Below are 17,401 nucleotides of genomic sequence, written 5' to 3' on the forward strand. Positions count from 1 at the left end.
AGTATTCATGAAGGGCGGGAGTAAACCAGCTGGATTTCTTGGAGTGTTGCTTGCCAGGTGCCTTCTTGAGGGGAGCCAGGGTGTCAGAGCAGTTGGAGATCCATCTGTGGGGATTGCGTGCTGTGGTATTGGCATTGGCGGCTGTTGGTGGTGTGGTAGTGCAGGGTGAGGTGGTGAGCTGCTCTTCGGTGACCTTGCTCCAACTGTGGCTGGGGTGGGTGGTGAGGGCATTGATGTAAGGTGGGTTTGGTGAAGGCAAAGTGCACGCAGTTGTGGTCGGTCCAGAAGAGTTTGGTGGTATGGCTGAAGGTGATGTTTCCTCTGGTGGAGATAACGGGGTTGAGTGTGCGTCCTGCTGCATGGGTTGGAGCAGTGACTAGCTGCTCGAGTCCTATGTTGGTGAGGTTCTCCAGAAGGGATGCAATGTTCTGGTCATTGGGGTTGTCCAGGTGAAAGTTGAGGTTGCTGAGTAGGATGTAATCAGTGGATGAGAGAGCCTGGGTGGCGATGAAGTTGACAATGGCTTTGATGAAGGGCAGGTGGGGGACCGGTACTCAGTAGACAAGGGTGCCACGGAGGGTGGTTTAGGGGTTGGTCTGGATCTAGAAGTGGAGGTGTTCCATTTTTGTTGTTAGGTCATCTGAGTGGGTGGTCAGGCGTAGGGTCTTTTTGTGGACGATGGCTATGCCTCCTCCTGGTCGGTTGGCGCGGTCCTTGCAGATGATCTTGTAGCTATCTGGGATGGCGGTGGCGATGTCCAGGTCAAAGCTGGGAGTTTTCCAGGTTTCCATGAGGGAGGCGATGTTAGGAGAGACGGAGTTAAGGAGTTCCCAGATTTCTGTGGCATGTTTGTGAAGGGAAAACACATTGAGAAGGATGCAGTTGGGTCCATTGTTGGTTGGTTGGGCGGCGGGAGTAGCTGGAGTGCGGAGGTGGACAGGGCGCAGCCTCAGTTTCGGCAGGAGAGGGTCCTTGGGTGTCCTTCAGTGATGCAGGGTGGCATGCGGCACGGCATCCGGATGAGGAGGGTGCTGGCATTGTGTATCGGTGGACGGTCCCAGTACCAGGGTCTGTGGCGCTGGGCGAAGTCCAGGCGAGAACAGGCGCAGATGCGCTGAACTTTGGTGTGCCTTTGGCCACCTGCTGCGCACAACCGCCATTAAAGTAGTGTGTGGTAGGGCTGGAAAGATGGGAGGCGGAAAATGCGGACAGCAGGGAAAGTTGGACTGGAGGGGGGCGGGCCAAAGGGATCGCAGCGACAGGGGCAAAGCACAGAAAAAGGGCACAGACGAAAATGAGGAAAAAATGCCAAAAGTGTGGTAGGGACAGAAATAAAAAGGCAGAAAACACCAAAAATAGAGAGACAGAGGGCAGTCCAGCAACAGGTTGGAATTAACATTGGAAACACTGCAACACTTCAGCACTTTTTGTTTAACTAATGAGTTCTAATTATCTCTGAACCAATCTATTCTTAAAAGTTTTTAACCACATGTTGTTAATGCCATTGTTTCCAAGCCTTTGGAGTTAAAGCTTGATGGCGTCCTGCCTCCAATTCTTGCAATTACAAATTTGGAAATTAGGAGTTGGTGTTGAAAGAATGATCTCGACCTCCTAGCAGGTATAGGTATGTATATTCTGAACACTGAGGACATATATTTATACATTTTTGACGATATAAGTTAAAACTTTACAGCAGAGGCATATTTACACAAATGGTTGGAGATAGAAGTGTTGCAGAGTAGGTCTAAGACTAATGTGGCTACAGCATTTCGAATTACTTGTAGCCTCTGGGTAGCGTATTTTTGGAGGCCAATTAGTAAAGAATTACTGTAGAACAGATGTTATATTATTAATGTGTGAACCATTGTGATTTTGGAGGATGATGGGAGCAGGGACAAGATTTTGGTAATGAATGTTGTCAGACATATGCAAGTAGATACTATTTTGTTTATATGAGTATTTAGGAGAGATTCGAATCAAATGTGACTCAAATTTTTTTTGCCATCTGTTCTGGTATTGGAAGAGGTCCCAAAAGAGGAGATCACCACTGCTGAGTCCATAAGGTTTGATTTCAAAAAATGATCACTTCTGTTTTGTTCCTATTTAGTGAGGGCTGATTATCTCTCATTTATTCAGAGATTCCTATCATACAGTTCAAGAAGTGTGGGGTATCCCTGTTTAATTTTAAGAGGAGTTGAGTGTTATCTGCATAAACAAAGAATAGGAAACCGTAAGCATCAATCAATTTTGCCAATGGGGAGACAAAGATTGAACTATGCTCTGCTGAGTGGTGCACCCCCACCTCGATTGATTCAACCATCAAAAGAAAATCACATAGACAAATGATTTGTGTGTGCTCAGAGAGAAACCCATTTCAGAGTCACCCTTTGATCCCTAGATCAGGTCAGTCATTCCATTGATATAGAACGTGAGATGGTGTCCAATGCTACTAGCAGGTCGAGGAGGACCATGACTTATGTGCCAGGGCTCTACAGATGTCACTGGTGGCTACTGTCAGTGCTGTTTTCGTGCTGAAACCCTTCATAAAGATTGGCAGCACCGGATGTAAGGTGTAGTTTATTCACTTCTAGGAATATATTCAATTGTTTCCTTCTGCTTCAGTGATTTTCCCCAACAAGGGGAGCAATGATATAGGATGGTAATTAGGCCAATCTATTAAGGCCCAGGACAGGCTTTTGTAGAAGAGCAATTCATCTGTAAGGATGAATTACAGAGCTCGACAATTACTGGGACAATGGCATATATGATTTTTTCTAAGTGGTAGATAGGGTAAGGATCTAGTGGAGAGGCTAATTGTATCCTTGTCTACATTTTACAGATATCCTCTTCTGATGTTAGTTGAAAAGTGGACCAAGTTGGTTCTGTCTTGAGTTCTAGGCTTATATCATTTATTAATGTGTTAATCTTTTCTTCAAAGAAGTCCATTAGCTTTTTGCATAGCTCCTGATAAGGGGAGATGTGACATGTTGCACCCTCTGGGCGTGTCATTTTTAATAGATATTAAAGAGCTCTTTTGTTGCATTTTTTGCATTCAAAGTCCGATAATAAGTATGCTTATGTTGTTTATTGTTTAGTTGTGTTGTGTAGCTGCCGTGTCGGGCGCCAGGACGCTCCTTAGCTGGAGCATCTGTGCGCCAAATAAAAATCACATAACATAACATAACATAACATAACATAATGACTGTACTCTCTTTTGTAATATCTGACCAACTTTTTGCATTTTCCAAGTTGATTTTTGCAACTTAGTTTTTCCATTGCGGATCTTGTCTTATGCCAACTTCTCTCTACTTTCCTACATAGTTGTTTAGTCTCCCTAAGATGTCCATTTTACCATGCTGGTGAGGGTTTATGTCTATAATGCTTTAATGTTTTTATAGGAGTTAGCTGATCCAAGGATTGTCTGCCTCATTGACTCACCAAATTTAAATTGGTTCTCTGTAACGGCATTAATATTCGCCTATGATACCATTTTGATTTCTCGAACTCCAAGGGGTTTGGAAAATGTACTGGACTTCTTCAATCATATTGCACATCTAAAGTACTGGGAATCAACCCGCTCAAGAGCTATGAGGGAAAATTAGACTGTGAGTTACAGTTCTAGATAGAGTTGGTAGTTCAGAGTACTTGCGAGTCAAACTTGATGATAGGCTTAATTGGCGTCCCCACTCAGAGAAAAGTAAGGACACACAGGAATATATGATTATAGCACGCAAACAAGTTCCACGCATGCCAATACTACGTGAATTTAACAACGCAAGAGGTTTTAACACGCTGAAAATTAAAACGAAGTACTTTACCACGCATATAACGTAATGATGCACCAAACGTTTTTGAAGCAGAAACGACGCATAAATAAACACAATGAAAGTAATAGGTTACAAAAAAATATGTTGCGTAGTGACAACATTTGTCTTTTATCACTTTCACTGACCCTTCAAAGACGTGTCCCCAACCAAGATGGATGAAAAAATACAACGAAGAAGGTCAATTGTTCAAATTAAATGTACATTTTAAAATACACTTTCAGTCACGTTTGCAACCCGTTTTTTAAGCTGATTTACACACATATTTTACTTTAAATTACGAGCCCTTACTTCCATCCTCCATTGAAACAAGCGTCAAAACACTTATACCAAAATAAAAAAAGGACTGCTTTTTTGACGTACACGGCACGTCTTTGGGGGAGGCTCTTTCCTTTTCCTTTTTAATTTATGTTCGTTTTTTTTATAAAGTAGCCTGCTTGTTATTTTTGGGGGGGGAGACCCCCCCAGCCCCCCTCCGAGACCCCCCCTCCCCCGCCCCCCCCCTCTGCCCCCCGATGCCCACGCAGATCGACTTGATGGAATGCCACGCCCGTGGTAAAGACGTCGTGGAAGGCACCCTGCGTGGAAGGCACCCTGCGTGGTAAGTGTCACGTGGTAAACGTTAGTAGTGGTAATGCCTTCGTGGTAAATGCTGTTTCCCGACACACTCACCCACAGGGCAGCTACCATTTTGAAATGTTTTAACCCTGCTTGAATTAGGGCTACTTCTCCAGTATACCAGTATACCAGGCCAAAGGCCACACAGTAGCTCTTTATGGAGTGGAAATCTGGGGTCTGAGCCCCCCACAGTTTTTTGGGGGGGCATCGAAAGGGGGCTCTAGGTGCCTATATTTTCGGGCCTCAAAGGCCAAAGGTAGGGTGACCAGATGTCCCGGTTTTTGTTTGGTGATACTAGTGTGGGTAACATGTCTTGATAGTGAAATACTGCCAATTTAGTTTTTCACTATTGAAAGGCTATCTCGCCCATAGGATAACATGGGTAATGCTGTGTAACATGCTGACATGCATATCTTCCCATAACGGCAAGATAGACATATGGAATCTGGTATCCCCGAACTCAGAGTTTAATAACACATCTTTTAGTGCAGATGGTTTTTAAATTCTAAGTTTGGAAATAGCACTTTTAGAAAGTGGCTATTTTCCTGATCAACCTTCCTGTGTGCCTCTGCCTGATTGTGTATTGACTGTCTGGTTTGTGAGTGACAGGGGTTGGGGGCAGCTCCAGGAGGCTGGCTGAGTCAGCAAAAGGCTGAATAGACCCATCTGCATGCACTCTACATGCAGATGGGTGCACTTTGCCAGTGCACCTCTTCTTCCTGTGTGAGTGTGGCCCAGGGCCATCAGACACACCGCAGGAGGTGGAGCCAGCATTGTGGCAGGCAGGCAAAGCCCTATTGCGACAAAAGGTGCTATTCCTCCCACCACTCTGGTATGCTGTGAGTTGGCTGGCAAAAGGTAGAAGGTCTGCTGAAGAAAATTGTTGTGAGAACCCCTGGCAAAATAGACACAGTGAATATCTTCAAGGGTTTTGGGAAATCCTGCAATAGATTTCTAAGTAATGTAAATTTTTTTTACATGTTTTAAAGTGTTTGGTATTTTATGGCTTATACTTAATAAATATACCTTTTTGCCTATTTTATTATCCTTTGCTGGATGCGACCTTATGATTTTCTTAAGCACACAATGCTAGTTATCTTGATTTAGACCACTCCCCTACTCAGATAGGCCACCCCCCTTTAAGAAATTTGCCAGACCCCTTTTAGAGCACCACCAGTTTTTTCCCCTCTTTAAACCCTGACCGTAACCCATCTAACAGTACAAGAAAATCATTTTATAAGATTGTTGAGCAATCTCCCCCAGCGAAGCCCATTATTCCCTTATTTGTGGATACATCCCTTGAACTCATTGTTTTGTACCGCCCTACAACTTCTTTTATTCTGTCTAAGGTAATGGGTTACTGAAGAACTGTACGTATACAAGGAGGCCTTAATGGAGTTACCATCTCTTGCCGGTACCACAAGTCTCACCTGGTTCCAACACATTGGTCACTGGTACCGCAACCTGGGCTTAAACAAACTTTGGGATACCCCTGTACAGTTACTCATAGGTCTAAAGGGGCTGTTAAAGCTGCATTCTGGGAATATGTTCAATGTATTCTGCACAGATGCATTTTCTAGGCAATTTTACAAATAGTTCTACCCTTTCCCTATGTACGGAGCAGGTGTAGACTCCGTTCAACCACTGCCAGTTAGGTCTTTGTTCATGAAGCTAAGCTTTGGCGTTCTAAAAATAAACACACATACTTCAGAATGAAAACAGGGCTCCTCTAACGGGGTCTTATGCTATCTGTGCACTAATTTTGCTGTAGAAAGCATCAAACGTCGTACTTGTCTGTCCAATGTATACGAAAGCTAGATGCAAATGGATCAGACCACTGTGCCTTAACTTGGGATTCTGCACTTTCCGACCAGTGCTTTGACTACCATTAAGTGACAGTTTACCCCTATATTTGTAAATAGTGTTGCTAATCAGAAAAAAGGCAAAGAATGTTAATCGTCTTTTAGCTTTTAACTGCTGCGAGGAGAGACCTCCATTGGCTGCCTATTCAGCACAGAATTTATTTCAAAATTCTGTGTCTGACCTATAGAGCACTCGAGGATGGATCTAAAGGCGCTATCAGCTCCCTGCTTACCCGCTACCACCCCACAAGGCGTTTGCGCTCTTCGGGACTATTCCAACTTGTTGTCCCTCGTTTTAAGCTCACCAGATGGGGAGCCAGGGCTTTTTCAGTCGTTGCTCCACAACTCTGGAACAACCTGCCGATGGAGATGAAGACCTTACCCTCTCTAGCGCTGTTTAAAAAGGCCCTAAAAACGTGGTGCTTTTCTAGAGCCTACACAGGTTGAGCTGCAGGGGCTTTGTTATGAGCTGGATTTGAATTAGGCGCCTTGACGCCCATTGGGCTATGTTTGCGCATGATAAGACCCCTTTTATTATTATTATTATTATTAGCACATTTTGGGGGACAATGAACTGATGTTCTTATCCATTGTATTTTGTATAAATATGTGCTGTGTACATATGATCTTATATTGTGAATGTACTCTTCTGATGCTATTAATTTCATGTTTATATGTGCTGTCTAAAACCTGATATATTTATTTGTGATTGACCAGCATAATTATATGTTAACGCATGAGGGGGGCAAACTGGGGGAGTACAATTTAGGACAGCAAATCTAATGGCTTCATCAGAAGATTTTTACGTATATGGTACACTGATTTTAAGGTTTTTGTCACTGGACTGCGCTTTGCTACAAACCATCTGATAAGTTCCCTTCTCCTTAGTCAACACCCTTATTTTATGATGCACTTTGACAATACTATGATCAGGACATCGTGTGATAGTGAATGTTTTACATTTTGTATAGCTTTTAAGGTTTTTAACCTTAATAAATAATTTTTTGATGATGATATTTTGTATTTTATTTAGGGTCTCCGGTGTCTAAAGACTGGCCTTGGGTTTAACTGCCCAGAGTTCCATTTTCTAATGTCCAATTTACTCCAATTTCTGGCCCTAATAAAGGATTGATCCTTCCCTGTATTATTCCAAGTGAACCTGGTAACAAACTTAATGAGAATCAGATTATGGTCTTTCCAGAGGACTGGAATAGTCTCTTAAAATTCAGTAATGCCGGGGTTGCCAAAGGACTTCTCTAATAAGTGACCAGCACAATGGGTAGTTTCATTATTAGTGTCTGTGAGATTACATGTCAAAAAGGCTTCACTAATGGCATGAATATCAATATCAGAAGGATTATAAAATGTATTTTGAAATCACTGTGCACTTCTAATTTATATGTGTTTAATAGACATGAGGACACATCTTCAACCAAAGATCTAGTGACCGCGTTCATTCGCCTGGTGGCCTATGTAATAAGATATCATTAATAGCTGTTTGAAGAGGAGTCATTAAAGTGACTGCCATGTGTTCTGCATTTACTATTGTGGAAATAGAATGGTTTGTGATTTTACAACAGTCTTTTAAAAAACAGACCATTCCTCCCCCATTGCTATGTAAACGGTGTACATCCATAGTGCAGTAGGAGGGGGAATGATTTGTTCTATATTGGGCACAGAGCACTCTTAAATGTAAGTTTCTGTAATAAACAGATGATTTAGCTGCAAATCTAAACTTACATCAGGGATTTCGAGGCAGTGGTTAACCAGGGACCGAACACTTAGTAGTGCACTTTGAAACTTGGATTTTCTAGCGTGAGTCCTTTGCAGTTTTTGCGTCGGTTCTATGTTGCCTGACATTCACTGTTAGACAGAATTACGGAGGGGTGTTCCTCATAAGCCCCAAAAGACGTAACCAGCTGCAGATGCCTTAAAGTCAGAATATTTATTTTCCTTACCTCAAAGGTTTGGAGTGCTGGGGTTCTGGCTCTAAGCCCGATATGGTTTGCTCTAGATTAGAACTGTTGTTAAGTGCCTGTGTTAGGCCCATGTAGCGAAGCGTCTCATTTCTTACATTGTCCGATATTTCACAATAACATTTCTGTAGTGATCTTTTGCACATATTTGCATTCATGACAATGTTGTATTAGTTTCCCTTAATCTATTACGTTTATACATCTAGTTTCGCACAATATTATCACAATGCCTAGAACATCATGTACAAGGCCTTTCTACTCTCTATGTACACATGTTGTTTTATCTTCATTAACTGAGCAACAGGGCTATCTACATATCCATAACATAACTAATCTATATGCACATCACGAGGCTGCTTTCTATTATAAATAAAGAGCATCCCAATAGATTAGCAGAGGAGGCACTAACCTGACACCCAGGGTTCAAGCATGCTGAGACTTCACTATGCAGCAGTCTGACATCTCCGTGAGGGATTGTCCAGTTTGTGACCAAGACGGGCTCCTTCATTCTCTCCCGCCAGGTAATGGGGTTGACTCGTCCCTTGGGGGGATTCTTGGCTTTACACCTACACACACTCTAGGTACACCCAGAGTAGGGTCTGTATAGCAGGAATATGCCTTATTACTGCTTGTTTATATGCCTGCATATAGACATTGTTTTGGCACCATGGTAGAACTGGATCTACTATTTTCTCCTTTGGTGCTTGTAATCACTTTCATCGGCTTCTGTCTACTGATTATCGCAAAACATGCATTCTATACAAGAATAACGTTGGTTCAATAAATCTATTAAAAATGTCCACTTTGTATTCTCTTCATATTTCTCTGAGCACTAGTAAACACAAGTGACTGAGCGAAAGATTCTGATCTGTTTCCACGATCCCTGAGGGATCAGGGTTGTCATGTTCAGTGGTTGCCAGAAAACATTTGCAGGTTAGGGGGGCTTATGGTGGCACTGTGAGCTAGTTGGTCTCTAAACCAACATATCCTAGGGGGGTGCCCGGAATCAGTCTAGGCACCTCCCCCAAAGTTTATGTTGTTCAACAAACATGCAGGCCCTATGGATTAGTGGGAACTACACAACACTGAATGACAATAACCTCAAGGACAATGGGCCAGTTTCCTCATATGTAGCAAGTAGCCAAGTTTTTAAAGATATAGAGTCAGGTGTAAGTTACAAGGAACATTTAAAAATACCTAATTATAGTAGAGGCAAGTTTTGAGAAGACTATAAAGTAGGGATATCAGATTTAAAGATCGGGTAAAAAAGACCCACAATAGTCAAGACCTTAATGATCCCAAGTTAGGAGATGCAAAATGAAGTGAAGAATTAAAGTAAAAACAAGATATAATTGGTAGGTTGTCAAAAACATATTGCTTAGACTTAGAAAACCTCCAGGGCGCTGCATTGCTTGACTGCTGGATGGTGATAATTTAACCATGTCGCTCTGTAACCCCATGCTAAATTTTGTGAGAATGTACTACTTACCTACATTTGTGGTGGACAGTCACCTGGTCAAGGTTTTCCAAAAGCACTGCTAGCTGAGGCCATGTCATCAGAAATGCAGTTGTTTCCTGATTTTAAATGAGGTGGCTAAACTGCGATATTTTCAGGTTGGGAAAAGAGCCCTTGAGTGTGGGAAACCTCTGTATGGTCTACAACTGATGCAGAAATGAAGCCGCTTCACCATTTTGAAGCAACACATTTCCTGTGGGTTTTCTTATTGTCTTCTCTGGCATCACTAGCTCTCCAGACAATTGATAAGACACAGTGAGTTAAGATAAAAACTGTCTGGTGCCTAGTCAGTGTCCATGCCTAGGAGTGTGAGCCAATCACAGTCAGCTGCTTATTTAGTGAATAGGAAGTACTATGACAGAGTAGTGGTGGAATGAATAAACATGCTTGCTGTGTAAGGACACACTCACTAGACTCATTGAGTGCATCATTAGCCCTTTCATAGTTTCTCATGTGTATATGATCTACTATTTTCTCCTTTGGTGCGTGTAATCACTTTCATCGGCTTCTGTCTACTGATACAATAATAATAATGGTAATAATGATAATGGATGCAATACAATTTCTGTGTCACATTTAACATTCTAGTAAGCCCTAGTTATAAAATGGACATGGCCCTATGGTCTATAGTCTGACTTGTGATCTATTTTATATATAGGGCACAGCACATATATTAATGATTAGCCTTACAAAAGTTAAGGAATCATAAACATCTTAGAATATTGAGGTTGAGCAATGGCATCTGGGGAATGCCATTGTATCCTTCCTAGCAAAAGTTTAAAGATGACTAAAATGTGCAGTCTATATTCCGATTATTCATGTACACCTAAAGAAAAAGAAGTCACTGATAGTATATGGGTTTGCTGAATGTAGCCAGTATTTCCTGGAGACTCAGGACTGTACATTTGGCCTCATTTGATTTTATCATTAATTCCCACGCAGTGGGTCTTCATTTCGAAGACCCATTTTTGATCTTTTAAGTGGAGGAATGTTAGATCTCTTGAGGGTGACACTATTTCAATAACCTCTGTTCCAAGGCATCAGGGAAATGGTTCTTTCTTTGAAGTGGGCGACTTTTAGTCATTAGGAAGGCACATTATATATTGCCTTTGTCCTCTAAGATGCAGATTTTCACTTTCCTCGTGGACATTCCCACATACTGAGGCCACACGGATAAGTTATCAGAAGGATTTGCACTTAAAATCACAAAGGATCTAATTGTTGGAACCAGGACTTACTTTTGTTGGGAGACATTAATCTACAGCAAGAGAAAGAAATGCAGAAAAGGGTGACAGAAGAAGGAATAGAATAGAACAGACCTTCCAACTCACACAGTGCTACTGTATGTCACACAATATCGGCTCCCATCAAAAGGTCAATATCACACGGTGTGCACACAATTAGCTGGAAACCCCTGCAGAGAGCAGGTTATCAGCTAAATGTTTGGAAATTCTGCCCAGCCAATGTCTCTTACAGAGTGTGAAACCCCCAGGACTTTGTCAGCAGCCTTAAAATTTGTATTTTGGGTGCTGACGGATTGGCGGGGGGGATCAGTGGTAGAGAGGTGGGGCTTAGAGGCAGTGAATTTAAAAGTGCCTTGTGCAGTGCTCGGCACTGAGCTCTGCCCTTTCAAGGCCCTGCCCCTCCTCATACTGGGAAAGTTTCCCAAGTTGGCAGGTCTGCGAGAAAGATGGGAAAATAGTGCAAAGGAAGAAATCAGAGATGAAAGCAAACCTGCTGGAGTGAGATAAAGGGGCATGAGATGGAATCATGACAAGGCAGCCTTTGTGTTCAGAAACCCTGACAGTTGCAGCTCTATCAGTAGGTTTCTAATGAAAAATGTCAGCCCGGTTATCACATACACATTTAGACTCCAATTTTGACCACACTTAATTACTTGGAACTGTGTACCAAACAACTAGAGACTGTAGTGTCTTTGATGCTAGAAGCCTAGGGCCTACATGGTTCTGGGCAGACCCTGAAAAGGAATTTACTTGATCTGTTGGGAAGTGTTAAGGTGTGGCTATTAAAGTCATGACATAAAGTGTGCAGTGTGTGATCGTACACGAAAGAATAAAGACATCTGCTACGGAGCTCCATGTGCGGCGTGTTAATTTGCATGCTCCCGTCCGGGGAGGACGCTACAGAGACCTGCAAGTTCTGTTCTATGTTAACTTGAGAAAGCATCTCTAAAAATAACAGAAAGAGGCACTCCATGTAGAATAGAGTAAGAGAAGGAATCAAAGTTATTAGCACCGGTGGTCGCCAACCACAACATAAACTTTCGGCCTCTGCAGCTACAATTATTATTATTATTATTATCGATATTATTTGCACATTAACCCGTTCGATGCTGATGACGGAACCGCTCCGTCAGCAGCTGCGGTTGGGCTGTGCTGATGACGGAGCGGTTCCGTCATGGCCCTGCCGCAGCGCCTGCGTGGCGCTGATTTTGGGCCTGCGCGGCGCGTTCTATTGAGGGGGCGGGGCCATGACGGAACCGCTCCGTCACAAGCACAGCCCAACCGCGGCTGGTGACGGAGCGGTTCTGTCACCAGCATGTGGCTGCTGCGCGGCCACCCCGCCCACTTAGCGCTGCGGCGGAATAGCCGCCGCAGCGATGTGGTTAAGCACTGGACTGCCCTATTACTGACCACCCGATAACGACAGTCTCTTCAAAGCGCAAACAGGGCTCACTATGCGGACATATCATAGAAACAGTGATGTCACAATACAGCAGTGAAGACATAGAAACAGGTACTTCCTAAGACACAGCCACCTTCCTCGATTCTCTGCTTCCAGATAAGTACCACTGTAGCCTTCCCACAGCTTACTTGCTTTACTTTCTTAATATTCCTGGTTTCCATTTGTTCAGTCTTTTGCTTACCCCTCCGCCTGCTGCCTTTACCACTAAACTAGCCTTTCATATATGTTTTCACCCGAACTCTTCCACCCCCCCTTACCGTCAGTGCTTAATTTGAACCCGTGGTTTCTGGTGCTCTGCACCGCAGTTAATTAGCAGCACCGGGGTCTGTGACAGTCTGCCAGAAGGTAGCACAGACTGGCTAATTTATAGATGACCACAACATTAACAAGCATTTGCAATGCAATTGGTCTCGCATTTACGCGAGTTTGAGCTATTGGCATTATAAATGACAATTACTTTTATTTATGTTTTGTTTTTAAAAACGTAAATAAAAGGACCTGTCATTTACAGTGCCAATAGCTTAAACTTGTGGTAATGTCAATCTGCGCAAAGGCATATCTGTGGGTACACTTTTGTGTCTTTCTTTAAGAACTGGGCACGTATATTAATTACATGTTTCCCATAATAGTCTTACACTGATTTGCCCTCAATTAATTTATGTATATTTTTAAAAACATTTTCACCAAAAGATGTATTGTAGAAACTGTATCTAAAGTTTTGGTGCACATTTTATTTTTAAATTAAAAAATAAATAAACACCAGTCTTACATTCAGGCTTCTGCATGTTATTGGAAAGCATTTTGGGAGCATTCTACGTAGCCTCAAATTGTTAACTTTTACAAACATGTACTTTTTTGTACTAGAACCACTGAAAGTAAGTGAGGCTGGCCTCACTGCCATTCCTTACAGCACTGGCCGTAATAATAAAGGCATTGTATCAGTGACTCAAAGACCATATACACATCTTGGTTTAGTAGCAGGCAATCCTTACACCGATTGGTAATGTAAACCTGCAGCCAAGAGGTTTGCACTTCAGAGAATTGGGCCTGCTTGTCCGCTGAACAATGTAAACGTGAAAATGTGTTGCCCCGACCACCGAACAATGTGTCCTGGGCATCAGGTGATAAGAATTCATCAGATCCCAATTTAACACACTGAAATTGCTGAGCCCTCAATGCCTATGGGAGAACCACAGAACCTTAACTTAGGTATCTACGGGTTTCTTCTTTGGTTGCATCATCAGGGCATCTATGCATACACAATAACCAAAAATAAAGCTGCATTACTATACTCACTCATGGCCTCTCGACTAACATGAGAACTACATAACACACCAATCATGCCCTAGCCCCGTCAACGGGTAGAGAGAACAATTTCTGCATGAAGCACTCTTTAATTCACTCACTTCCTGCTATGCAGCACTGCACCTACTAAAATCAACCTTCCGTCCAAGTCCAGTATTCACATGCCTAGTCTAAATCTTCTCATACAGACCATATTAAAAATAACAAAGAACAATAATAGTTTGAATAGTTCCAAGCATTGTAGATAACAGGAGCTAGTAAAACTCATTGTAACAATACTCAATTTACTGACATTGGAAGGATGGAAGGCTGAGTCGGCCATGTCAGGATTCAAACTTATGAGGTGCGGATTATCATATATTTCAGCAATTAACCTTGATCTCAATGAGCTGCCCAGCAATACAAGGACACAGCACTCTAACCAAAAACACAGGTCTGTCTGTATTTGCTCCAAACAGTTAAGAGGGCTGCAATGAAGTACTATTGGCAGATGTGCACTATACAAGTGCCAAATATTATAACATTGAGAAGTGAAGTTAATAGAAAATGGCTCATGTTTGTAAGGTTGATGCATGTTTTAAGGAGGGTGTGCCAATACAAATGTCTGAAAGGCATTTTATTGGAGTACCATCCTCTAAGCGAGGATATGCTGAGATGCAGGAGGAAGGAAGGACACGAAAAGCATGCTGGTAGCTCATTCAGCGAGGAGGCAGTTCCGTCCTCACTCCAGGAGGCGTAACTCAGGTGCTTACGGTTAATGGGGCCCCCACCCTCCAGGGGCCCTCATTGAGCTTCAAGTCTAGGAATGCCTTTGACATCTCAGGGGCCCATCAAAACAGTATGCAGGTAGATCCCATAATTTTGCGCTGTCCCTGCCGCAGCTACACATCTCCCCATACCTCTCGAGCAGTCTCCTGCCCCACCAGCCCCGGGGCGGCAGGCTTGGCTAGGCCACTGTCCGAGTCCAGTCCCAGACCCTTCACCTGGCTGTGCGCAGCAAAGCGTTGGGTCTTCGAGATGCTCTTCACCTCCTCGATCTTCATGGCTGAGGCCTACGGAGCTGTCCCAAGAAGGGGCACGGCAGGGAACGGGCGGCTGCTGGGTGAGAGTGCCTCCTCTGAGCCCGGGACTGTCACAAGCTAGGAGCATGGAGGAGCGGGAGACGGGCTCTGTGTGGCGGGTCCGGCGTGGACATGAAAGATGGACATCCACAGCTGCCAGCACTGGGCATAGAAGACGGACATCCACCGCAGCCAGCACTGGGCATAGAAGACGGACATCCACCGCAGCTAGCACTGGGCATAGAAGACGGACATCCACCGCAGCAGCAGCGCTGGATCCGAGCGGCCGTTTCACCAGTGCGCTGTTGTTGAGTTCTAGCCCGCGAAACCAATGCAACCATTTTAAAACAAGACAAGCATTGGCAATGCAAGAGGACTCGTATGTACACAAGACCAATTGCATTGCAAATGGAAGTGCGGGCGTTAATAAGGCATGAACAATGGAAGTGGTGGGGGCGGGAGAGAAGTCTCGGACAGCGCGAGGGGTAGCAGGGGAACAAAGTAGTGCTCTGGAAACACGCTGTAAAGGGGCCAATAGCTGTGGAAGGAGACATGGCCGTCATAAGGCGGGACTAGCAGCCGCTAAACCAATCAGAAGGCAGCATTTAGAAAGGAAAAACCCACAAGCCAAGGAAAAAATGGGCGGGGCTTCCGTCACCTATAGTGTATACTGCATGGCTCGCAAAGCGAGCAGCGCATGCGCTGCACCGCTAGGCAAGACCTAAAAATGAATATTACCTGCGACCCCAGCTCTTCTTATAGCTTTGGGGGCCTGAAATAGTCTGTAATGTTTCACTTGTAGGAGTGTGAATATTAGGACTTGTGTTGTTTCTATCATTGGCAGCATGACGGGGGCAATGTGTGGTACAAGGTGCATTTGCTTCCTGACGAGAGCCCTAGCACTCATTTTTTTTGCAAATCAGGCACTGCTTACTATGGATCGGCCAGGGGACCTGCACCCTCCCTATTCCTTGCCCACGCGTTTAGCATCTCCATGTTCACACACAGGAAGGGATAGAATATTAGTAGAACACTTTCGACCATGGACAGGTTTGATGGAAGTCGTTTCATTCTTGCCACATCATGTTAAGTCTTGTTTTACAGAATGTGTTTGTTGTGTGCTTACATTAACGAGGTTCGCTGGCAGAAATATTGGTCAGAGCGCATGCGCGTTCCTATGCAGACGGTGTTTTTAAACTCAATCCGTTTTATTTTAGATGTGACGAAGACAAAGATGTCACCAGTATCCCTATCATAAGAGAGGTAAGAAGCGACCTTTACTGGTTTTCGATGTTATTTGATGGTATATCTGGCACTTCACTCCCTGTTTCACTTTTGAGTAATAAAGATGTGAAGCTATTTTGGTCCTGGGCCCAACAGAGGTATCCTGCCATCTTGTAACTCCCCAGAGAGGAAATCAGGAAATGCCGGAAAGCATATGTTGAACACGTTTTTAGCTCTATTCCACAATGTTGTTCCCTGCTTCATGTTTGACTGTTCATGTTTTCAATTTAGATTTACTGATGGGTCGCTTTCATTGTAGCCACATTTGCTATGATGTGATCCTAAGTTTTGTGTGTGTGTGTTACTTTACACTTATTCAAGGTTCCATGGTGTGCACTGGAACAGCCATACAGTGTTATATCAAATTCACAATATTGCTTATATACAAAGCACAAATATCCAGATTAAACTTTGATTTAGATAAGAACATTTTCAGGTGCACATCAAATATCGGATGAATGCATTGTTTTAATCACCATTCTTTGCTCAAAATCTAATCACCACTGGTCTTTGGGAAGATATCTGTCCAATATTTCGAACAGCCTGGAGTAGTCTCTGGTGTCAGGTGCTTAGACAGTGCAGTTTGCTTGCCTCTCATCCAGAGCCACAGGCAGCCAAGCTTCAGGTGAATTCCTTTTATAGGGCCATTGCCATCTTTACGAAACGGTGCTAGATTTGTGCCTGAGGTTTGAGGTAGTGGGCACTGACGCTGATATTTGGTGATTAAGACTAATGTTTTAGGCCTGGCATGACAATACAGTAGCCTGTATTGAGTACTGTTAAAAATTATTTAAACTCTACATGGAGTGGGCATTGGCTCCAAAAGAGACTAATTACTCTCATTTCTTTGCTATTGGCTACTTAGTGTATCATTCCGCAGTCAAAGAAGTGGTTCCATTCAAAAGCACAAGAGACTGTATTACCTCTGAACAGTAGACTCAACACTCACATGGTTATTCACATTCAATTATTTAAGTGCTAAATGAATTATATACATTAAACAATCATTTTTGCTACTTTTGTTCCTCCAAAATGGCAGTTTTTAATGTAAATGTCTCATGGAAACAACATTTTGAAATGTCTGTGTATAGAAGCATTACCGATGGAGAACATACTTGCCAGTGCTGAAATTCCTTATAACTAAATTAGTACAAGTAATCCCTATTACAGTTAAAACAAAGCCTGAGATAAGAAATTGTTCTAAACTGGTGAAAGTCTTTCTCGACATAAAGCTTTAGTTATGTGTTAA

The 17,401-nt window shown here is 43.2% G+C and overlaps 1 protein-coding gene across 1 annotated transcript in view; it reads left to right on the plus strand.

Moving 5' to 3' along the window:
• The window catches only part of CCDC197 (coiled-coil domain containing 197), a 259,467-nt gene that overhangs the window by 16,257 nt on the left and 225,809 nt on the right, over nucleotides 1-17,401 (plus strand). Inside the window, exon 2 of the mRNA XM_086937717.1 lies at nucleotides 16,086-16,131. Coding sequence (XP_086793843.1) covers nucleotides 16,086-16,131 — 46 coding nt within the window. The remainder of the gene's footprint in view (nucleotides 1-16,085; nucleotides 16,132-17,401) is intronic.

The sequence above is a fragment of the Lissotriton vulgaris genome, chromosome 9 (genome assembly GCF_964263255.1).
Source record: "Lissotriton vulgaris chromosome 9, aLisVul1.2, whole genome shotgun sequence".
Taxonomy (NCBI): domain Eukaryota; kingdom Metazoa; phylum Chordata; class Amphibia; order Caudata; family Salamandridae; genus Lissotriton; species Lissotriton vulgaris.